The 25125-nt window shown below is 48.7% G+C and overlaps 1 protein-coding gene across 1 annotated transcript in view; it reads left to right on the forward strand.

Moving 5' to 3' along the window:
• The window catches only part of KCNA6 (potassium channel, voltage gated shaker related subfamily A, member 6), a 32909-nt gene continuing 7784 nt past the window's right edge, over nucleotides 1-25125 (forward strand). Inside the window, exon 1 of the mRNA XM_005877041.2 lies at nucleotides 1-4608. Within this exon, the coding sequence (XP_005877103.1) occupies nucleotides 1-1512 (1512 nt within the window). The 3' untranslated portion in view covers nucleotides 1513-4608. The remainder of the gene's footprint in view (nucleotides 4609-25125) is intronic.

Consider the following 25125-nt stretch of genomic DNA (forward strand, 5'->3'; position numbering starts at 1 on the left):
ATGCGGGAGATCCCGGAGGCTGGCGCGGGCGAGGGCTGCTGTAGCAGCGAGCGGCTGGTGATCAACATCTCCGGGCTGCGCTTCGAGACTCAACTGCGCACCCTGTCGCTGTTTCCCGACACGCTGCTGGGAGACCCTGGCCGCCGCGTCCGCTTCTTCGACCCCCTGAGGAACGAGTACTTCTTCGACCGCAACCGGCCCAGCTTCGACGCCATCCTCTACTACTACCAGTCGGGGGGCCGGCTGCGGAGGCCGGTCAACGTGCCCCTGGACATCTTCCTGGAGGAGATCCGCTTCTACCAGCTGGGGGACGAGGCCCTGGCCGCCTTCCGGGAGGACGAGGGCTGCCTTCCCGAGGGCGGCGAGGACGAGAAGCCTCTGCCCTCCCAGCCCTTCCAGCGCCAGGTGTGGCTGCTCTTCGAGTACCCGGAGAGCTCGGGGCCCGCCAGGGGCATCGCCATCGTCTCGGTGTTGGTCATCCTCATCTCCATCGTCATCTTTTGCCTGGAGACTTTGCCCCAGTTCCGTGCAGATGGTCGAGGTGGAAGCAATGGTGGTGGCGTGAGCAGAGTCTCCTCAATTTCCAGGGGGAGTCAGGAGGAAGAAGAGGATGAAGACGATGCCTATACCTTTCATCCTGGCATCACCCCTGGGGGAGTGGGCCCCTCCTCACTAAGTACTCTGGGGGGCTCCTTCTTTACCGACCCCTTCTTCCTGGTGGAGACCCTGTGCATCGTTTGGTTCACGTTTGAGCTCCTGGTGCGTTTCTCAGCCTGCCCCAGCAAGCCAGCCTTCTTCCGCAACATCATGAACATCATCGACTTGGTGGCCATCTTCCCCTACTTCATCACCTTGGGCACGGAGCTGGTGCAGCAACAGGAGCAGCAGTCAGCCAACGGAGGGGGTGGCCAGAACGGGCAGCAGGCCATGTCCCTGGCCATCCTCCGAGTGATCCGTCTGGTGCGGGTGTTCCGCATCTTCAAACTCTCCCGCCACTCCAAGGGGCTGCAGATCCTGGGCAAGACCCTGCAGGCCTCCATGCGGGAGCTGGGCCTGCTCATCTTCTTCCTCTTCATCGGAGTCATCCTCTTCTCCAGCGCCGTCTACTTCGCAGAGGCTGATGATGATGATTCGCTCTTTCCCAGCATCCCAGATGCCTTCTGGTGGGCAGTGGTTACAATGACCACTGTAGGTTATGGGGACATGTACCCCATGACCGTTGGAGGCAAGATCGTGGGCTCACTCTGTGCCATCGCTGGGGTCCTCACCATCGCCCTACCAGTGCCGGTCATTGTCTCCAACTTCAACTACTTCTACCACCGGGAGACGGAGCAGGAGGAGCAAGGCCAGTACACCCACGTCACGTGTGGGCAGCCTGCACCGGACTTGAAGGTGGCCGACGGTGGACTTGGCAAGCCTGAATTCTCTGAGGCCGCCCAGGAGCGGAGACCCAGCTACCTTCCCACTCCACATCGGATGTATGCAGAGAAAAGGATGCTCACTGAGGTTTGACTGATGCAGGCAGGTTCTACACGAGAAGGGTGACACTGAGCAAATAATTTCTTAGGCTGCCTTCTCGTTTTCCATGACTCTCACCTGAGCTCCGGTTGGCTCCCTGACTCATTCCCTTACCCTAGTGCATGGCATCCAGGACCAAACACCTGGACTGTCAACCTTGTTACTTGGGCCCCTGCAGCATTCAAGTTTTAGCCATCTAAGTGATATTTTTGAAATTCTAATGGTGCCACCCATTCATGCCATCTTCTGTTATGTGGATGAGATTTCTGTCTGACTTTCCTTTAAGATTCTGGTTTTTTCATGTCTGAGACTTCTAACAGCTATAGGTACAGAGATGCCAATAGGATGGAAACCAGGTTATTCCTGGCTCTCGTTTCTCGCCTCAGTGCCCTTTGCTTTGGGGCATGCACCTGTCTTAACTTCTGGCCAGGCAGTAACTGGCAGAAGCTGGAGGACAGAGACAGGACTCATCTTGCTGTTTTATTCCAGGGCCCTGTAACACCTGCTGGTCATCCTGCAGAAGACCCGTTAGATGCACAGCCTCAAGTGGAATTAGAGAAACTGCAATTAAACTTGGCCATTTGGAGGACGTTAGTGTGAGTCCCAGACCAAAGAGGCCGATGTTTTCTCCCAGGTGTGTTCTGGCACAGTAGATACCAGGCTTTGGTCTACATTTAGTGCCCCCGACTCTGAGCCCCTGACTCTCTCTCACTTCCAGGAAGGTTCTTTCTCAGAGCCAAATGCTCTGTGTGCACGTGCCTTCCTGTGCAGAGGGACTAGCAAAAGGCAACCACAGAGCCAGGAGAAATGGCCGAATAGAGTCAGGCAGCTGGCATGTCCATGTCATCTGAAGAGAGGTGGCACTTAAACAGATGTTGTCATCTCAGAGGGGCAGTGGACTCTTGTTACAGATGGCAAGTTTCTCTCCCCCGCTTACCCCAACCTCTCTAGCCCTCCACCCTTCTTCTGGAGAATTTGATTTAGAACAGTTGAAGGCTTTCTAAAACAAACTCCAGCTTAGACCTGCAGACAGGTAAAGCACACATTGGATGCTAGTGTGGGTGTCTTCCCGTCTTGTTGGGAATGGAATAGCTGGTTTAGAGTAAGGAGGAAGCTTTATGTCTTAGCTGACAACCACACTACTAGAGGTTTTTGGCTGAGTCAAGCAAACACTCGCCTGCTCTGCCCCTCCGAGCTGCAGCCGACTTGCTCTAACCGGTAAGGTAACTTGGTGGTGTCACCACCACCTGGACTAAGCCATCTCCTTCCATCGTGAAATCCCTGCCTTCCATCACACTGCCCACTTCCCCTCACTCCCCTCCTGGTAACACTGTCATTTGTTTGTTGCCTTGATAAACTGTGATGTACTGTTCTGAGCTCTTTTGGGTACAGTTCAGAAACCAAAAGGACTGTTAACATATTTTTAATTTTATATCTATGCTTTAAGACTCTTGGATGAGATTTTTTTTTCTAAATTATTTTCTTGAAGAGCAACTTAGGAGGGGTGGCCTTTTGAGGGTTTTCTTGAGATACTACGGCTCTGTGAGTGCCAGATCTCAGTCTGGATTTTGCCACAGCTTTACAGGGTAACTGGCACCATCCTCTTAATGCCTCAGTTTCCCCACCCATTACATGGGAACATTAATGTCTTCCCCTCCCTACCTCATGGGGAACGTTCAATGAACTCATCTGGGAAGCCGGGGGTGATTCTATGCAAATGTGTGAATTTTAGTAATGGACTTGACTTTTAGTTCATTACCCTGTCTCCCACCTCCCGTAGGCCAGGCCTCCCCCCAGAGTTTCTGCCTTGGATCCAAAGCCCAAGAATAGGCCATTCTGGACCATGAGCTCCTTAAATCCCTTCTTAGCCTCTTGAGCTGGGCTGCAGTCTTTCTTCTTACCCTTCATTGAAAGGAGGGTGCTCTTTAGGCAGGTTCACTGTGATCCTTAGGACTGGAGGCCACTTTGATTGGAGCTCAGCTTCTCCGAACCTGAAATACAGTGGGAGATAGAGGAGTTCATGATTCAGAAACCTACTCTGAGGCCATGAAGTGCTACTTTTCCAAATCTCTTCAGTTTCTCCTGGGTATTTGCGGAAAGGAGAAGGGCCCAGCTGAGGGCAAATGTTGGACCATGCAGGCGTGTATCTCCACATGTGTGTATGTGATCACCTTCATCACCATTCCTGATAAATTTCTTCTCCAAGTCCAAGCATGGCCGGAGGTAAAGGGTTTGTGGAGCACTGGGCTCTCCAGGGACTCTGGTTGCCGTAGCAACCTTCCAGACTGTTCTCTCTATTTTCTGATTTGGGCAGCAAGGGAGACCGGGAGACTACATATCCCCAGCTTCTGAAGTGGGAGCACCTCCCCCACACTGGGCCAGGGACTGGGAGCGCCAGGACAGGGATGTGTGACCTTTGAAAAAGCAGGTCCCTACAACTTCCGCCTGGACCTTTCTTCCCGGTTTCCCCGCCCAGACATGGAAGCTGCCTCATTTCACCTCTGATTCTTCAAAGAAACTTGAATCCTAAGTAACTGCCAGTTAAACCAATGTCAATACGATCTGTTTCAAATGACAAGGGGAGCGTTGCAGGGGACTTGATCCTCAGGCAGCCACCTGGGCCTTGAGAAGTCCTAGTGGTTTCAGTCCATCCTAGCACCAGGAAGTCTCCATCTCCTAGGAGAGAGGCTCCTCCCAGCTCTGAGCGATGGAGGGAAGCAATATTCCTTCCCCACCAGGGAACAGTCTAGCTCCTGGGAGGAACTTCATAGGTGGCTCTTCTTAAGATGTCGAAGAAAAACCGAGAGGCTGTGACCTGCCCTAGTTTCTGTGGAGGATTTTGCCAAGTGATCCCTCTCTGACTGGGCCTCTGTGTGGATTTGTGCTCTGAGCACCAAGAGAACAGCACCCCATGTTGCTGTGACAGCTGGGCTGCGCTCTCACAGCTGCCGGCACAGGCCAGGACTCGGCCCGCAGAAGCTCCTGGAGGCTGTCCTGGACCTGCTAGGCTCCACAGAGACGCAGGCTAGTCCTCCCGCCTGACCACCCCAGGATGTGAGGAAGGTGCAGCTGGCCGTCTGTGCATCTGAGGTAGGTTCTACTGTTGGGGAATGTTGCATGGGCTCAGTCCCTCAGGCCAAATTAGAATCCGGGTGGGGAGGGGCAGAGAGAGGGTGCCAGGGAATGCATTTGGGCAAAATCAGGGTTTGGATTTCCACAGCCTCAGCAGCACCTCGCTCTCAGTCTGTGTATGTATTTTATTCCACCTGCTTTTGTTTCTTCTCTGTTTCTCTTTCCCTGCTGCTGCTGTGCCCCGCCCTTCCCAATCATCTCCTTTTCTCTGCATTTTCCCTTCCTTTCATTCTCGCTCTGCGTTTTTTTCTTCTCGTATTTCCCCTGTGTTGTTTTAATCTCTTCTTCCCTCTGTGTGTATCTTGTCTATCTTTCTCCCCCTCTTCACCTTTTTGGTGGCTGGGAGTCCCTTTGGGGTTTCTGTGGAGCTCACACTTTGGACTCTAGGACTAGCTGTGTTTGCTGAGACTGTTGTTTTCCAGCTGGAGGAGACCTTTTCCCTGGCATCTCAGTAAACCACCTTTTCCTACCCTGCTCACCTCTGTGGAGGGCAGTCCTGAACTTATGAAGCAAGATGAGATTGCGGTGGGGTCAGAAAGGTGTCTCCCAGAATTTCCTCAACCTGCAAGGAAGAGAGAGAGAGAGAGAGACAAAGACAGAGAGACAGAGAGAAAGAGAGAGGATCTTATAAGTGTCTGATAAAATACTCTGCCATATTGCACTAAATATATTCACCTTAGGGTCCCTCAACCTTGAGAAGCTTACAGAGATGTTTAAGACAAAGGAACAGTAGAAATAGTAAAATACACAGAGAAAAGATGACTTAGGAAGGTGTAAGATGGGAATTAGCCTAGAAAGAGCCTTAACTCAGGGGTGACCCTCTAACTGCCTTAGTTCACTGGAAGGTTCTCACAGTACCCAGCAGTCTCTTGTGCACTGAAGGCAGGACAGAAGCTAGGACATGAATCCCAGTGGTGCGAGGTACAGGGGCCTCTCCTTGACCAGCTGAATTAAGATTCCCCAACCAGTCTGTGAGAGAGCTCTGCACTCTCCTGCTGGAGGTCGGAGAGCATAGGGTAAGTCCCACCTGCAGCGGGACATGGGGGGACTTTGGGGGTGGGATTGGAGGTTTTCTATTTTTTAAAAATATATATTTATTGAATTCAGAGAGGAAGGGAGAGGGAGAGAGAGATAGAAACCTCAATGATGAGAATCATTAATAGACTGCCTCCTGCATGCCCCCTACTGGGGATGGAGCCCGCAACTTGGCCATGTGCCCTTGACCGGAATGGAACCTGGGACCCTTCAGTCTAGAGGCTGATGCTCTATCCACTGAGCCAAACCATCTAGGGCAGTGGTTCTCAACCTTCTGGCCCTTTAAATACAGTTCTTCATGTTGTGACCCAACCATAGAATTATTTTCATTGCTACTTCATAACTGTAACGTTGCTACTGTTATGAATTGTAATGTAAATATCTGATATGCAGGATGGTCTTAGGTGACCCCTGTGAAAGGGTCATTGACCGCCAAAGGGGTCGCGACCCACAGGTTGAGAACCGCTGATCTAGGGCGACTGGAGGTTTTTTAAATCAGGATTGTGGCAAGAGTTGTACAACTCTATAAATTAAAAGAAAAAATCATTGATTGTGGGGAAAAAAAAAGTGACAAAGCTAATACCTGGGAGAGTCACAGCGTGGCTGGGGGAATGGCTTGGATTCCTAAATCTAGAAGAGCAGCATTTTTAAAGATGGACCAGACTGAGTATCCAGGATGGAATAACAGTTTTTCCCTTCTGCCGCAGGGGGACACTTTAGATCCTTCCATACAGTTGCTCCTTGCTCCTCATGTACAGTGCCAAGGACTGATTTTTTTTTTTAATACAATCAAACCATGGTGGGATTTGCATATGTGTTTGTTTGTTTTTGCTCTAATGATAGGTCAAACTGCTTTTGGTAGATGCAGAGCATAATTAGCATCATTAAACTACAATAAGTATGTTGCACATTATTTATTACATGGGACTAAGGCAGTGAATTTGCCCAAGGGATTTATACTTTGCTGGCAAAACAAAAATAAAAACAACAAAACCTCCACAAACAAACCAAAACCCTGCCTAAGCTCTGCACCTGTGAACACAGACTTCCTGAAGAAATTGCACAGAAGTCAGGACTGTACTCCCCAGCCTCCTCCCTTTCCCTGCGGCACTCATTCCCTTCCACAGCCCCCGGGTGGGGTCCCGCAGTGGGGTGCTGCCTGCACACAGAAGTGGGGTAGCCGCCTTCCTGCAGACAGTTCTCTCTGGCTCTTACTTGCCTTTCGCTCACGAATCCCTGCTTTCCTCCCCTTGGTGCTTTTCCTCACATGACACCTTCTAGTCCTCTGCTTATCTTTCCTCCTTCCACTGGCTGAGCCCTGGCTCTTGGCAGTATTTCTGTCACCGGCACCTGCATGTAAATGCCAAGTAGAGAATTTTGTCCTCCCGGGACAGTCTGGCTGGAACTGGTGTCCGGCTCTGATTGGTTTTGACTGCGTGTTGTTGCCCCAGGAAGCAAAGTGTGGTCTCACTCTAGCTTGTCAAGATCTCTTAGGGGAGGAAAAGAAATGCATTCTTTAAGCTGTAGGATTGCCTCCCTCCATCCCACTTACACCCGCCGCCCGCCCCAGGTTGCACAGATGCTCAGGCCTGGAGCTTGGGCTTAGCGGAGACGGAGCGTCCCGGATCAGGCCACGGGAATAGTCAGATGGGCTCTTGGTTCTCATGTTGCCCTGCCTCACCATGAACCACTCCCCCTCTGGACTCAAGGACTCTGTGGGGTTGGGGAGTGTCAGGCCCATTAGCTCTGAACTCCCAGAGAAAGGCATCCACCCTGCCTCTCCATCCCTCCTGATCCTCATCTCCTTGGGACCCTGAGGGGAGTGGTTTAAACCTAGCAGTGACTGATCCAAACTGAACAGTGACTCCCTTCTTTCCAGAACAGAAGAGAAAAGGGGCCTTCACTATAGCCAGTACCATCAATACTGGTCTCACTGTGGCTACCACTTCACCTATCTGGGGCTACCCTTGGTGGGGTTTATAACAACAACAACACTTTTAAACACAACTCCAAGCTCATCATGGTTACTGTGTAGAGGGTTTCCCCAGTAGACACTCTTCGCCGGCCCCTAGCAAACGTCTTGGAACCTTCAGCAGCCTCCGCTGCCGGCTGCAGGGAGCATAGACAGACCCTGGCTCTTTTGGCGAGAGCGAAGCCGACATTTCAAAAGGAAATTGCAGCCACGCAGTCTGCTGGCGCTGCTATTTTTGACATGCTTGCTGTTCTGGGCTTGACAACCGCTGTCTCCAAGAGACGGACAAACCCGCTCTTGGCAGCAGAGACACTTTGCTTCGAAAAAGAGCATAGGAAGACAGCCCTGCACTGGGAGGGCCGGAGACCTGCCATTCCTCCCCCTCCCTGGGAAGCCCAGCCCCGGGGAGCTGGGCCAGTTCTAAGGCTGGAGGTGCAGTCCTCTCCCTCTGCTTCCCTCCCTAATGGGAGTAGTTCTAACAGGAATGACCATGCACCGTTCATTTAAAATGCACAGCATGCCAAACCAGTTTGGCTCAGTGGATAGAGCGTCGGCCTGCGGACTGAAAGGTCCCAGGTTCGATTCCGGTCAAGGGCATGTACCTTGGTTGCGGGCACATCCCCAGTAGGAGGTGTGCAGGAGGCAGCTGGTTGATGTTTCTCTCTCATCGATGTTTCTAACTCTCTATCCCTCTCCCTTCCGCTCTGTAAAATATCAATAAAATATATTTTAAAAAAATAAAATGCACAGCATGTCATACAGCAAAGAGGTTGGGAGCATGGACTCAGGCCAGATTTTGGGGTTCACATCCCACCTCTGCCACTCACCCCCCCTGGCTGACATTGAACAAGTTCTGAAATCTCACCGGTTTCCTTCTCTGTCAGGTGGGGGGTAGTAAGAGTACCAATTTCACAGAGCTGTTTTGAGGATTAAGTGAGTTAGTATATGTATAATGTTTATGTAATATATAACACTAGGTACATAGTGTAATATGGAACAATGTGTAAGCACTATACGAAGATGGGCTGTTATTGTCATTGTTATCTTACAACAACCAGGAGAGGTGTGTGGGTGAGGCACTGTTTTCCTCTTCGGCAGGTGGGGCAGTTGAGGCTTAGAGGGCACCATCAAGGGCAGTAGCTCATGTGTGGTCCATCATCCTCAGGAGAGATATAATAGAACAGAATGCAGTGAGGGTCTGGTTGGCAGCAAGCAAGCAGGCGTAATGGACCTGTGGTTCCTGGAAGTATATATGAGCTTTTATTTACATGCCAATTTCTCTCTGACAGAGAACCAGTGTGTGTGCTCTGCTTTTTTTCCCTGTGGGCTCTGAGAGCCCGTAGCTGTCTCTACATCTTTACATGGACTCTCCTCACTAACCTCACGCTCCCCTCACCTCACAACTTAGCATTCCCAGGGGTTGGCACTCCACCAGAGCCTTCCTCACCCATTTCCTTGCATCTTCCTCCTGGGGACAAATGCAGGGCCTCACAGTTAGCCCTGGGGACAGAATCCGTAAGCCAGACCCTGGCTCAGACGTTTCATACACTGTTCCAGCAGCTTTCCAAACCTGCCCTGGTTCTTATCCTCGGCACCCCCTAGGCACACCCCCGTCTGTTCCCCGGTCACCTTCACACCCACTGCACCCTCCCCCTCACTGCAGGTGGGGACACCCTGGGACATGCCTCAGGTGTGTCCCAGGTTCCCTTTCCTCCTTTCAGGTGGAGGAGACAGGAGACTCTGGGGTCAGGAGAAGCCGGCTCCCCCTACTCCTCTGTGTCCCTTTGATTCCACTGTGACTAGAGAGCTTCCTTAGCCTCATCAGGGGTCTCACCAAGCCAGAAGGCTCTGCTGATGCTCACCTCGTCCTCACAGCTTCCCACGAGGACCAGCCCAGGAGGGCGGAGCAGGAGGGAGTGCCTCCCATTTCAGCTCAGAGCCTCTTGGCTGGCTTGCCTTAGGAGTCTGGTCTGAATCACTGCTTAGTAGCTGCACCTTATTTAACCTTTCCAAGCTTCAGTTTTGTCATCTGCAAAATAAGAAAGCTAATCCCATTTGCTTTCTGTGAGGTCGTGAGGCTTACACGAGGCTGCAAGGGAGGGGGTTTAGCAGGAAATAAACTCTCTGCTGAGTAGGCTTTTCCCTCTGCCAGGCAGCTGGGTGGGGGGCGGGGGGCGCTCCAGACTCTGAATAGCCACTGTGGTGGGGCTGGGCCACCTGCACTCTCAGAGAAAGGCAGGGTCCCTGCGACTTCAGCTTTGTTCTCTCAAACACACATTGAAACCAAACATGACATAAAAAATCAACTCAAGATAGCTAGCTGTTTTACCAGAAGGCTCTTTGCCTAAGGAGTTGACTGTTGTTGGGCCAGGCACGGAAGGAACGGACATCAGACGCCATTGCCATCATCGGCACCCCACCACCGCGTGGTTCCCTGCCTCCCCCCTCTTCCTTCCCTCACCTCTGAGCTGCTACCATGGCAGGCAGGCGGCCCCAGGGGAAGGGAGAGGATGGGAGGGAGACAAACCCTTGTGTCGAGGGCTGACTTTCAATAGATCTGTGAAGGGGCTGCTCTGGTATGTACAAAACCCCGACCCTGAAGCAGGTCTCTATGAATGGTTTAGCACCAGGGGCCCATGGGGGCTGGCCGGCCGGGGGGAGGGGCCACGGGAGGTTGGCTGTGGGAGCGCACTGACCACCAGGGGGCAGCTCCTGCGTTGAGCGTCTGCTCCCTGGTGATCAGTGTGCATCATAGCAACTGGTCAACTGGTCGTTCCAGTAGTTCTGGTTGTTTGGTCGTAATGGTTGCTTAGGCCTTTATATATATAGATATATTTTTTAATAGTTTTCAACCAAAGTAGAATGAGAGATTCAGTTGCCCCTTCCCAGGAGCACCAGAGCATCGGGAATGACAATGCTGAGGCCACAGAGGGACAGAGTGTGGGAGCTGGAAGGGGCCGTAAATGCCTCCCTCATGGAAGCAGAATCTGAGGCCAGGAAGTGGGATGCTAGCCTCCCCTCACACAGGCGACAGGGCAAGGCTGAGTCTAGGACTCTGTTTTCTGACTCTGACTTCAGTATATTTTTTCATAGAAAACAGAAACCTAGGGATTATTTAACCATTTTTTTAAGCCAACTTTATTCATTTCCTACCCAACCAAACTCCTTACCCGCGCTGTCCAAAGGAAATGGTATTCAGTGCTTTTGTATTTCATCTCTCCTCCCTGACTTTCCTGGGCACAGAGGCAGCAGGCCTGGCTAGAGGAATCCTTAATCAGATAACCAGCTGCTGGATGTTGGAGGAAGGATTAATAACTGTCCCTCAGTCTAGACCAGTGGTCGGCAAACTGCAGCTCGTGAGCCACATGCGGCTCTTTGCCCCCTTGAGTGTGGCTCTTCCACAGCATACCACGTGCGGGCGCGCATGTACAGTGCGATTGAAACTTTGTGGCCCATGCTCAGAAGTCGGTATTTTGTGGAAGAGCCACACTCAAGGGGCCAAAGAGCCGCATGTGGCTGGCGAGCCGCAGTTTGCTGACCACTGGGAGAGTACCAAAGGTACCTGCCCTGTGCAAAGAGAGGCTGGGCCCGGGCTCTGGCCTGGGCGGCATGCCCTCAGCTCCCAACCTCACTGAGTGAGGGGCTCTAACCTTTCAGGCCTTTACTCTTTCTGCTAAGTGTCCTGGTGGGGCTGCAGGACACTGTCATAGGTTGGAAACCGGGAATGCAGAGGTTACTCAGACTTTTCTGTTTTAGAGAGGAAGGAAGGAATGCAGAAAGTTAGCATCTTACCCACGAGTGCCGGCTTCTGATGCCCGGGGAACAGAATCAGCTTCGAAGCTCTTCCCTGCCCTTTGTTGTCCTGGTAGAAAAAGAGAAGTCACTGTTGTGTTACAGATCTGTTATAAATCACAGGGAGAGCCAGGTTTCCAGAAGCCATGGTAGCTGAGCCATAAATCAGACAGGCGCTCCCCAGCGCTGTGGAGGCAGCTGGCACAGCTGGGAGGAGAAAAGTCTGGCGTGCTGGACACACAGCGTGTGCGCCCCACAGGACTGCTCTCTGCGCTCAGCACGTGCGCATGGGGAGCCAGGCCCTCACTCACACCCGGCCAGACTCCGCTCCTGGAAGTGTGTTTCTTTTTTTGTTTTGTTTTATTTTATCTGCATCTGCAACCTCTGATTCATACTTTTACATGCCTGCAGAATTCCAAGTAGCAGCCACAGAGCGCGTAGCCTAACACTGTGCCGGCTGCTCCTGACACCAGGGCTGGGGTCACTGACTCCCGGCCCAATGTGACACGACGTTATAAATACTGAGTATGACAATTACGTTTCACTAAAGCCGGGAAAACATACAATAAATGTTGGAATATTTCACATGCAGTGCTGGATTTTTATTTTTCCTTGAAAAGCTATAGGTCTGGCCTCATTGTTCTTGCATTTTGACTTTGCAACACCAGCCAGCAGGAGCTGAGCGCAGCTGCCCCTTCAATGGGGTGTGGGCTGTCTTTTGCCCCACGCCCACTGAGGCCGGGCCATCTGTCATTTCATGAGTCCACAGTTGTTTTCCTGTCGGTGGGAAACACTTCCCTCTGTGCGAATTTCTACTAAGGTTAGAAAATCAGTCAGAAGGACGCCATGTTTAGGGCAGCTGCACCCTGCCTGCCTCATCTGGTGACTGTGGACCCCGTGCAAGAGCCTGCTCGCGAAGGCCTTCCTGGGTGATGCCATTTCACGGAGTCACAGTGGACTGTTAAATGGGTGGAGGCAGGTGTGGCTGTTAGAGACAGACAGTGAGAGCAGAGTGAGGCTGGCAGCCTGCGGAGGCACAGTCACAGCTCCCCAGGGACAGACTTACGCGATGGCCTGGAGAGCAGGGGCCTCCTGGGAACTGGCACGTGCTCAGTTGTGCTCTCTGCCCAATGCAGAAGGCAGGGAGGTGTGTGATGCAAATAAGGATTTCCACCTAAAGTGATTAACATGAGAAACAGGCAAACTTTGGTGTTCGGGTATTTCCTATTTGAGGATGACCTCCTACTTGTGTGATGCCATATAATGAGATGTCACTCTGATCCTGCCCGCGGGGAGGGGAGAGGGCAAGGAGCGGGATTCACAGGTGGGATGTGTGGCTTTCCCGGTGAAAGGGTGGCCGCCAGCCACCAGCTCTGCATCTGTGGGTTGTCTGCTCCCCGCAGGAAGGTCTGATGCTCTTGTCTGCTCCTCCACCAGCTGGCCCAGGACTCAGTTCTTTCTTCCAGGGCTTCCCTACTGTGCTCAGAGATGAAAGGAGAGAGGATGTAGCTATTCTTGACCTGCTGTTGCCTTGGTACCTGATCCTTTTCTGGACATCTTGGGCTGAGGAGTTTCTGATATATGGTTGCTTCTTTCATCATTAAATCCACTAAAAGTTAGAGCAGGTGGACTATGGGGAAAGTGGGAATAGCATCTGATTCTGGGTCCATCGCTCACCTGCTGTATGACCCTGAGCAAGTTGCCTGCCGGGCACGCAGCAATGTGAACTTCAGTGTTATTCTCTGGCTCATTGTCTTCATCTGTAAAGTGAGATGGTTGGGTCAGACAACTTTTGAATTTCTGCTCAAATAAGTCTATGGATGCTCAGCTTATTCACTAAATGTACAGCTGGGTCCCTTGATGACTTGGCACACTTGATTACTTCGCTTTTGCCGCCAGAATGATCTTTTTGTTGTTGTTAATCCTTACCTGAGGATATTTTTTTCCCTTTGATTTTAGAGAGACTGGAAGGAAGGAATGGAGGAAGAGAGAGAGAGAAATATCGATATGAGAGAGACACATAGATTGGTTGGTTCTTGCATGTATCCTACTGGGGCCGGGCATTGAACTTACAACCCAGGTATATGCCCTTGACCAGGAATTGAATCCGTAACCCTTCGGTCTGTGAGCTGATACTCTATCCACTGAGCAACACTGGCCAGAGCCAGAATGATCTTTTAAAAAGGAAGTTGAAGTTACTAAAATTCCAACTTTACACAGAATCACTGAATTTCAGAGCTCATCTTCTCCAGCCGCTTATTTTTTAGACAAAGATCAGAACTTAACACTTAAAAATATACTGAGCAGTTTATAGCACCATTTTGAAAGAGATGTAAAGTTTTTATGTAATACATTGCTTTGCTCTGCTTTGCTTTTACTTTCCCTCCCTCCTGCCTGCCTATTTTTCTTTGATGAGGTCCATCTTAGTTATTAAGTGATTCCAGATCTCTTCTTACTTTAAAGTTGCAAAATAAACATTCCTTGATTTCAGCTGTGTCAGCACCATGGCCTCATGATTGGAAAAATGTTGGGCACAGAAAGGAAAGGCATTTCTATATTCAAGCAGCAGGAGAATGCAGACCGGTAGGGGTGCTAACCAGTATTCCCTGGGGCTCTGGCTGCCCACTGCAATGGAGTCTGTAAACAGACAAAGGGTAAGAAAGTTGGTACAATTTGTTTGTATCCTCAGATAGAGTAGAAGCTGGCTCTGTCCATTTCTGGGGAAGAGCAGTGATGCCTCTCCCCGGGCCACACAGGGGGCAGGCATTGAATTAATGCCCCTTTGTGACCCGCAGTGGCCCTGGACCGAAAAGGCTCAGCTGGATAGAAAGCATCTGGCTCTGCAGGTCCAGGCCAGGATCCCCTCTGAGCCGGGTCCCAGTCCTGCCCGGCTGCACCAGGTCCCAGTGCTTTTTGGTGTTCGGTCACCCCCCTCACCCATTCAGCGTCCTTTCCTCCTGGCAGCGCAGGCTGCTGAAGCAGCAGGCCCTGGGAGGGATGGAGAGCCCTCTGGGCTGCTGAGGCACTGCTGCACCTTGAGCCAATTGCCCGAAATAAACATTTTATTTTCTGACTTTAAGAGTTAGCACACTTCAGAAAAGTATAAGGGAAAACAATGAAAGTCCCCATGACCTCACAACCAGAGACATTCAGTGTTTGCATTGTATTGGGTTTTTCTTCTGGATTAGCTCTGTATCTACATCCCTAGAGAGATCATATTGGATTTTATTTTAGAAACTTTATTTAGAAACTCAATTCTGCTTACAAAGGTATAATTGCTCTAATTCATAGGTTGCTCTGTATCTACATCCCTAGAGAGATCATATTGGATTTTATTTTAAAAACTTTATATTATGTCTCTAACTTTCTCAAGCATTTACTTATTACATAACCATCCTATAGATGCACCATTAATTTGGTAACCTACCCCCCTTATTGGACATTCAGTTTATTCTTCTAAAACTAAGTGATGCTGCCGTGACCATTGTTAGCATAGATACTTGTTCACATGTATGACTATTTCCTTAGGTTGTATTCCTATGAGAGTCCAAAAGTACGAACAAATTGAACGAATCACTTTCTAGACTTCAGCTTCCTCGCCTACCATAAAATAACAGAAGCTATAGCAACTGAGAGCAGCCATCACCTCTCGGCATACACGTGCCAGGCACACTGCTGGGACCTCTGCATCTACTAACGCATTTAATCTTCCTGCAGCCCCGATGGTATTTCCATTTCACAGGAGCCGCTTGCCCCAATCACGCAGCCAGTGAGGAGGTGGTGGGATTCAACCCAGGCCTCTGGTTCTGGAACCCTGGCTCTGAGCTGCTGTGCTCATGCTGCCCCTATGAGAGGAGAGAACTAAATCGAACATAACCCCCAGGGCCCCTTTCGGTCCTAACATATCTGCCTTCTTCACTTCTACACTCGCGATGTTTCCAAGTAACACACTTGCCTGGTATCAGTTCTCTGGCTCCTTTAATCCTCTTTATCCCCCCATTTGTGTGTTTCATGAGGTTGCGGTCTCTGTGTGTGAGTGTGTGTATGTGTGTATGAGTGTGAGTTGTGTGTGTATGTGTGTATGAGTGTGAGTGTGAATGTGTGTGTGAGTGTGAGTGTGTGTGGTGTGTGTGATTGTGAGTGTGAATGTGTTTGTGAGAGTGTGAGTGTGTGTGTGTGTGAGTGTGTGTGTGTGAGTGTGTGTGTTTATATAATCTTATGAATGGGACAGAGTCAGCAGAGAGAGTGTGAAGCAGGAAAGCCTGGACAATCCATAGGCTAATCCAGCCGTGGGCAAACTACGGCCCGCGGGCCGGATCCTGCTCGTTTGAAATGAATAAAACTAAAAAAAAAAAGACCGTACCCTTTTATGTAATGATGTTTACTTTGAATTTATATTAGTTCACACAAACACTCCATCCATGCTTTTGTTCCAGCCCTCCGGTCCAGTTTAAGAACCCATTGTGGCCCTTGAGTCAAAAAGTTTGCCCACCCCTGGGCTAATCAATAAAACACTGGTAACCTGTGCTGTTACTTATAGAACACTCATCATGGTTTCTTTTTTATCTTAAGGCTCTCAGATTCTTTGGCTGGGAAATTTGTCATTTTATAATTGGACTCTCCCCAAGGGAGCAGGAGTGAGATTGGATGTGGCCACCTAGTGCCACCTTATCCCGGAAGCACACGTCTGCACACATCATCTAAGGAGGACCCCCTCCCCTGAGCTGCTGCTCTGCCCTGCTGCCAAGAGCATTGCTGGGCATCACTACTCATCCTGCAGGGAAGGGGAGCACTGACGGACTTGCCCCTGAATGACATGTCCACGCTGTTTTCAGATTGCCGGGCCTCCTGGAAATTCCGATTCACTGGATCTGAGAAAAGCCAAGAAGCTGCTTTTTAAAGATGTGCTCCAAGTGCTTTATCTTCAGGAAGCTTGGGGAGTCTGGGCAGAATGTCTGAACCTTCCCAGGGCATCAGAATCACCAACAAGTATTTTTTCTTTTTAAGTACCACTTCCTACCCCCTCTGCTGTCTTATCTTACTCCTCTCCCAATTTGAATAATTGATCTAGGGTGGGGTCCAGGTGTAGCATTTTTTATAAAAGCTCCCAAGCGATTTCAGTGTGCAGACAGAGCTGGGTACCACTAGTCTAAGAAATTCTAAGGATGATGATAAAAGAGCTTGCACTTCACATTTTACAAATCTCTTTCACGGTTGAACATCATAACAATCCACTAAGGTCAGTAGAGCAGACATTATGATGTTTGCCTTGGGCCCAGAGAGGTTGATGGAGTTGCCCAAGGTTGCACAGCTTCTCCCTCAGTCAGCAGCAGCTGTTCTCTGGCAGCCCAGGCCAGTCCTGCCAGGCCCTTTGGAAAAGAGCATCTCCCACCCCCTGAAGACCTTCCAGGATGAAATCACCTTAGCTCCCATCAGCTGCCGCGCAGGACGCCCTTCCTTTTCATTCTCGGCCACATCCCTTCTACTGCAGGGAGCCGCTTGTGCAAAGCGCAGTCAGCTTTTTCTCCCAAACGCCACCCCACTTCGCAGTTAGATCATGGCACCTGAGGACAGGAGGCCTGGGCACCAGGACAGTGCATGGCACCCACGGCAGCGGTCTGACCTGCAGCCCCAGACCTAGCGCCTCACTGCAGTCCGCTGCAGAAAGCACAGCCATTGCAGGAGCAAGGAGGGTTATCTCCAACAGCAACTGCCCAGGGCCAAGTTCAGTATCCTCAACTGTCACCTCCCATCCTGAATAATTTCTCTCATTCACCACCTAAACTTCTCTCCCCTGCACCCCCCTGCCCTGCCGCCCTGCCCCAAGTAGTCTGAAAGCCCACCTGCGTCCATCCTGGGAGGCGGCTCTGAGTGCTGGAGGCCCTTGCAGTGCTGCGTCCCCAGCCGGGACATCTGGAATGGATTTGAGCTTAACTAGGCAAAGAAAAATCTAACCAGGTCACCGCATGCACCCTCTACCATCCTCCACCAGCAGCCAGCGATTGGCTCAAACTCTCTCCTGACTCAAACCAAGGACTGTTTCCCTTCACTCTTCCTCTCCTTGTTCAAACCTTGTCCTTTGCACAGGCCAGTCCTGGAGAGGCTCCCAGAGACTGCAGGCGCTCCTGTCAGAATCCTGCAGATTCTCTCCCTGGGGTGCTGGGAGGAGGGACGGGAGGAGGCGGGGTTTTGCCTCAGGCAATGCAGGCAGCAGAGCTGCATGCTGCACCAGGAGGGAGGAGGTCAAATACTGGTACCCCTGACTTCCCTTTATGTACCCATTGAGCAGCCCCCTGACTGAGATAGAGCCACCACCCAGCAGATTCCTGCAGCAATAGCATTCTTCCCTTCTCCCAGGGCCTGCCCACCCTGGCTTGTTAGTTGATTTGCTGGGTTAGTGCAGAGGATCAATCAATGTCCTTGATGACTTTTGATGCCCCACCCCCAATGAGTTTCTGGAGAAACACCTGCTAGGAAGGCTGTCCCCCACCCCTGTGTGGCTTTTCTGCCAGGTGGGAGGATTGGAAGGAGGGAAGAGGAAGATAGGAATGACAAGCTCTTTTCCCCAAAGCAAAGGATGCAGTGGTGTAGTTTTCCATGGCCCAGAATGGCTGGTGTGGTGGAATTTTAGCATTCTCGTTGGTTGTCATCAGATAGAATGGTTTTCAAAGGGTCCAAGAGCCCTTCACAGTCACTTCCTTAACTGCCCTGTCACCCACGAGGCTGGGCCTCCAGCAGCCAAGCGGGCACTGTTGACCTGTCCTCTGACGTGGTGGAGGGCGGAGGCTGAGGCGATCTGAGCCTCTTTCCTAGAAGCCCTGACTTAGGACAAAGGTTCTGGTTCAGCCTGGGCTAGTCTCTCTGTGGAAAACCTCCCAGCCATGGGAGTTGAAAGGGGTCTGCTCCACCATTCAGCTTCACTTTCTCGTTTTATAAATGAAAGAAATCATTGAGGTCCTGAGAGATCATTTAATTGGCTCAAGGCCACATGACTATCATGGCTCCTTTATGACAGAGTTGGTTCGGAAGTCTCAAGTGTTAGCTCACTTATTCCCTTGGCTGAGATGGGACACCTCTACAAGTAACCTCCTAGGAAAGCCTTCATTCAGCTCAGACTTGGAGAAAATCACAGTAGCCAGGCACTGCATGGGGCTTCATTGGGGGGAGCACAGGCGTCAACTGTAGTCAATGGAAGCAGAGTGGGTGGACTATGCAGTAAGTGATAGTGGGGCATGGAGCAGGGCTCCAGGTGAGGCACGAAGAATAATGAATTCTTCCCGGCTGGAGGCAGTCAGAGAGGTTTTCCAGGCAAGATTACTAAAAGGAAAATTCTGAATAGGAGGAATGGCTTGAACAAAAAAAAGCATGGAAGCCTGAAAACGAGCTGATGTGTTCAACGAACCAGGAATTTTGGACACATGAGGAGGGAGAAAGGATGCAGGGGAGGCTAGAAAAATCGGTTGGACTCAGATTGGGAAGAGCCAGAAGCTGTGAGAGGTTGGATTCAATCTGAAGGCCGAGGGAGAAAGCAAGAGTGTTAAATCACGGGCTTCTCATGCTCAGATCCCATTTTGAAGTGATCCTTCTGGCTGAAGTGAGACTAGGAGTGGGAAGGAGAGGGTGGAGACCCCGTGGGAACAGTGGCTGGCATCGCCACAGCGGGAGAGGTGGTCCACTGTAGTCTGGAGGAATACTGTATCACTGACATTGTTTGTAATTGCTGGAACGTGTGAAAAAAAGGCAGTTTTATTCTCGTTTTTAAATTCTCTGTGGACAATGCGTCCCTTTATTGCCTGTATGGGGCAGACCTCTCTCAACGCACTGACCTTGCTGTGCCACTGACGGAAGGCTCTTGCAGGAATCAAGGTAGAAGAGGTTACAGTCACTTATTGAGCATCTGCTAGGAGCTCATGGGTAAATGGGCTGAGTTGGGTCCTGAAGTTCAGAGGTGGACTTGCAAAGAACCTTTGTATTTGGGGTATTGCTAGGCCAGGCTGCAGAAACTCTTCTCTTCATTTCTCAACAGTGAAAAGCACGCCTGTGCACTAGGAGGCGTGGAGTGGAGGTGGGTGGGGTGCTTGTCATCATCCTATTGACCTTGGGGGTGTAGTGTCACAAATTCCATCCCCTTCAGCCACACTGGTTGCCTGTTGACCCTCTCTAGGAGGCTGCAGCTTTCCCCCAGCCCTCTGGGATGGGGCTGTAAGGAACAACGTCTCTTTTGTTCCTGGAACTTCCTCCATAAAATATTCAGGGCTGCCAGGAAATTGGCAAGTGGAGATGTTTGACAAATAGATTTATTCAGAAACAAACCAAAAAGCTTGGCCTGCCAGGCTCCATCCCTCCAGGCTTCTATAGGAGCCCCTGGTCCCTGCCTTTGCTGTCTTTCAGGGGAAGTAGCAGCATTATGCCACTGACACCCCAGGTTGCAAATGAGGAGAGCAGAGACTAAGGACGGCAAGAGCACAATGAACTGTGATTTGATGACCCAAAGGACTCAGTCACTTCTGGAAAGTGAGAAACTTGGTCGTATGTGTTTGCTATTGACCATCTGACTTTGAGCAGAACTAACTAATCCTTCATCTGCTGTACCTGAATTTCTTGAGAGGTATGTTGGGTTACTGTGAGAAATAACTAACACAAGATGATTGCACATGGAATGTCATGTTACAGGTTAATGTGCGTGAATCATTTTATTTATATACTAGAGGCCCGGTGCATGAATCCGTGCATGGGTGGGGTCCACAGCAGCACTTGCCAGCCATGAGCCCTGCATCTGACACCCTCCCAAGGGGAGTGGCCTAAGGGATCCGGTGAAACCGGCTCCCTGACATCCCTCGAGGGGTCCCAAATTGTGAGAGGGCGCATGCCAGGCCGAGGGACCCCACTGGTGCACGATCGAAGCTAGAGAGGGACTGTGGGAGGGCTCCAGGGCATGCCCAACCCTATCTCACCCAGTCCCGATCAGGGCGATTGGAGCCGGCTGGCTGGGGAGGGTTGCAGGAGGTTGGCCAGCCGGAAAGGAACCACAGGAGGGCTCCAGGGCATGTCCGGCCCATCGGGCTCAGTTCCAATTGGCGGGACCCCAGAAGCAAGCTAACCTACCAGTCAGAGCGTCTGCCCCCTGGTTGTCAGTGCACATCATTGCGAGTGATTGAGTGGCCTTAGCATATCATTAGCATATTACACTTTGACTGGTTGAACAGTCGACTGGTCACTAGCTGACCGAACACCAGACGACCGGACAGTTAACATATTAGGCTTTTATTATATAGGATTTTTATATATTTACTAGAGGCCCAGCATGTGAATTCACGCGAGACCCAGACCCCCGCTGCACTGGCGGAACCTGGACTCCTGCTGCGCCGCAAGACCCAGACCCGCCGCACCATGAGATCCATCAATGCACCTCCTGGCAACCGGTCATTTGGTCATTACGGTGTTACAGCCTCTGGTCTTTTATAATATAGATAAGAAACAAATTATTTCTTGGAAATCTAGTGATTTCCTTGTCTCAGGTCTGCATGCATATGTTCATGTCCAGCTTGTACAGTTTTAGGCAGTGTTCATATGAAGTGGAAAATTTGCAGTTATCCAACTAACTTCAACAATGGAGGTGACTTTAATTAATGCTTTGAGATTGCAATGATGCTGATTGGTATTCAACATGACTCAGGTGAGCCAACTAGTTGCTTTTGTATCTTTTTTTTTTCAGCCTTGCCAAAGCAAGGCCTCCAAAAATTAGGTTGCCTCCCCCCGCCCCCCTCAAAATGAGAGAAGATTAGAAATTAGAGAAAATGGTAGTAATAAGGTGACTTCCTTTGCCCACTTTAAACTGAGGCTATTTTTACGCAGTTTTCATATACTTGGCTTCAAATCAGAGCTATTGTGGGAAGTTAGATTTTCTGGTGGTTATTTTAGCTCAACTGGTAGTGAACCCAAGCCCAGTAAAAGAATTCTTTCTGTGGTGTGAGATCTGAGTGCAGAATCCAAAGTCTAGACTAGATGGTCAGTGGAAGAGTGTAAATTGGAGTCTGACATCCTGGTTCCATCCATCTAGATGAGTGATTTTGGGGGAATTATTTAACCTCATGGAGCCTCACGTTCTTCATCTGTGAAATAGAGAAAATAATGTCTATTTCAAAGAATGGGTGGCCTATGCATAAGATAATGTATTTAAAATGTCTTAGACACAGTAAGTGATTAATAAAATGTAGCTATTATTATAATTAGACTAGAGGCCTGATGCATGAAAATTCATGCAAGAGTAGGCCTTCCTTCCCCTGGCTGCTGCACCAGCTTCCCTCTGGCACCCAGGACCTAGGCTGGCTTCCCTTCGGCCCCAACTTCATCAGGAAAGATGTCCGGAATGATGTCTGGAAGACGTCTGGTCTAATCTGCTGGCCACCTGCAGGCACCCAGGACCTAGGCTGGCTTCCCTTCGGCCCTGACTTCATCAGGAAGGATGTCCGGAATGATGTCTGGAAGACGTCTGGTCTAATTAACATATTACTCTTTTATTATTATAGATTATAGAGCTTAGTTGTTGATGGTCCTGTAATTAATTGGGTCCAGTTAGCTTTCTTTTGGTTATAAGAGAGTAAATAAGGTTTAAAACAACTTAATCAAAAAAGGGAAATTTATTAACTCATATAACTGTCTAAACTTGGGTTTCAGTTGGCAGAGATCTATAGAGCAGGGTGAAGCATGGGAGGTTGTAGGAATTGAATGACTGCTTAGTAAAGCCACCAAATTTAGTAAATGCCCAGATTAATTTGAGATATAGCTCTAACTGCTGAATTTTTGGAATTTATTGAAAAAAGCTGAATACAGGACATTTAGGGTGTCCTGAGAAAGCCAATACAGAAAGCAAGGCAAAATCATTAAATACAAGACTTGTTTTGTATATACAGGATGCTTACCAACCCTACTCGTAAGGGTGTTTCCACCTATAAAATTCTACTCATACCTATAAGTAGTGTTTTCACTTAGTACTAGTAGGACTAATTAATTTTATTCTCATATCAATTAAATTAACTATAGCCTTTGTTGGAGAATTTGTGATAAATCTAAGGTCCATGCTAAGTTACTTGAAAATAATGAACTTCTTCAAAAATGAAATAAAATTGGGCTTCAGGTACAGGGTGATCCAGGAGGTAAACTTTCCCCTTCTCTATTAATGCAATTCTGCTGTTTGTGTTGGCTTCAGAGGGTGGCAAGATGGCTAGCAACTACAGACATATAGCCTCTCAGGTTCTGGTCCAATAGAAAGAGTGCTTCTCTTGACCCCCCCAAAATCCATGATCTGATTTCCATCAGTCAGAATCCCACCTCATCCTCTTATCTGGGCAGATTATTAGGCCAGGGGAATGGTATGCTCTGATTGGACATATCTGGGCTACATGTACACCCCTGGAGCCAAGATTGGACGTAGTTTTACCCACAGCACATGGAGTGAGCATGGGGTGTGGAGAGGGTTTCTCGGGAGGAATATTGGTGCTCTGTAATGACAAGAAGGGATAACACAGATATAGGGTAGCCAAAAGAAAAAGAAGAAACACCTCCCCCGAAAACACAAATAAACAAAAATAGCAAATATACATCCAGGTTCTTCTGTGGCTTAGGCAAGAGAAAGATGACATAGCTTAGATAAATCAACACCAAAATAGGAGGAGGAACATACCCACGACTTTAGGTAAGGAGGCCCTGAATCTATCTACACAGGGACTCGCTGCTTCAGATTGTAAGATTACATAAATATCAAAGAATACTTTTGCATAATTCTTTTTGGAGAGTTAGTAGTACTTTTACTTTCAAAATTGTAATAGCATTATTGTTTTGTTTTGATTATTAAAATAATGTATGCATGAAGGCATATGGAGCCAAGTAAAAGTCACCAATAATCTCACAATCCAGAGGTGACTCCTGTCAACATGTTGGTATAATTATCCAGATTTTTGTGTGTGTGTGAGTTGCACATATAAAAGATGTAGTTAAAAATAAAATCAAACTTAAAATTATTTTATTAGCTTTTTAAATTTAATTTTAAATCCTACATATCTTTTCATATTAATAAATATAGATTTAAAAAATAACATTTTAAGGCTGTATACATTTGAAGAAAAATACCCTAACTATGTACTCACTCATTATAAGCAATATGGTAATAATACGCTTACCTGTATGTGTTTATCTATTATCTAATGATTTTTTGTGACTAAATTCTTAGAAGTGGAGTTGTCGTGCTAACAATTTTGTATGGCTTAACCGTTTTGATGTACATTACTAACATGCCCTTCAGATCATTGCTCCCATACTGGGTAGGGTGGCCAGATAAAATATAGGATGCCTAGTTAATTTGAATTCCAGAAAGCAGTGACCACTTTTTTGTATAAGAAGGTTGCAAATATTCCAAAATCATCTGAAACTGCAATTTACCTGCAGCTCTTGTACTTTCATTTGCTAAATCTGACAACTCTAGGACTGGGTAAATCTCAGTTCACAAACCCAGCAGTGTCTATGCAGCTTCATTGCCCGGCGGGGAGCCCGAGCCTCAGGTTTGGACAAATGTATGCACCCAAAAGTCAACCCTCCAAATTCTGCCCATCTCCAGGGATGTTAACCATCTAGTGGTGTTTGGATCCCTGCTCTTTTCTTACTGCTGACCTCTGACCTACCTGCTGTGCCTTCACATGACCTTTCCTCTGTGCAAGCTCCAGTGTCTCACTCTTTTATAAGGACACCAATCCCATGGGACCAGCCTCACTCTATGACCACACTTAAGCTTAATTACTTCCTTAAAGTCCCCATCTCCAAATATAGCCACACTGGGGATTAGGGCTTCAGCATATGAATTTAGGGACCATGAACATTCAATCCATAATACAAACGCTTCAAGGAGTTCTCTCTTTGTTGCTTTCAAACTCTCTCTAGTAGCACAGGCTTTTGAAAAACAAAAGAGGCAACCTCTGCTTATGAATAGAGTCATAAAATTTGTCAGTTGAACTCAAAACTTCAGGAAGAACTTGATTTAAAGATTTAGAACCTTAGTACATTATTTATTTATTTATCAAAGTAATGTATTTGCTAAATAATCTTTTTGTCACACAAAAGCCACTTTGTGGGAACATAAGAAATGCACATGACATCTATGTATTTATGCATAAAAAGACTGGAAGTGTATCAATAATAGTAATGGTCACAGCTAGCAATTACAAATATTATTTTAAATCCTCGCACTGTGAGCACCTTCAATCATTATTCATATGTATTTATGCATAAAAAGACTGGAAGTATATCAATATTAGTAATGGTCACAGCTAGCAATTACAATATTATCTTAAATCCTCGCACTGTGAGCACCTTCAATCATTATTCCCATTTATCAGATGAGGTGCCAAGTAAGTGACTGGGCTAAGACCAGCTCTGTGCAATTGCAAAATCAATGTGTTATTTTCTGGGTTGAAGGGATATACATGAATTTCAGTTTCTTTTTAACATTTTATGCAGTGCCTGAATTGTTTGCAATGAGAGTGTCTTTTAGGACCAGAAATAATTATTTCCATCTTGAAAAAGGGTAATGCTGGTTATAGAAACTGAGAGACAAACAGACCAAAGAAATCACTGCTCTGAATGAGTGTTTATGTTATCCAACCAGTTCTGAATAATCTAGTTGT

This window comes from Myotis brandtii, unplaced genomic scaffold, assembly GCF_000412655.1.
Source record: "Myotis brandtii unplaced genomic scaffold, ASM41265v1 scaffold504, whole genome shotgun sequence".
NCBI classification, from domain to species: Eukaryota; Metazoa; Chordata; class Mammalia; order Chiroptera; family Vespertilionidae; genus Myotis; species Myotis brandtii.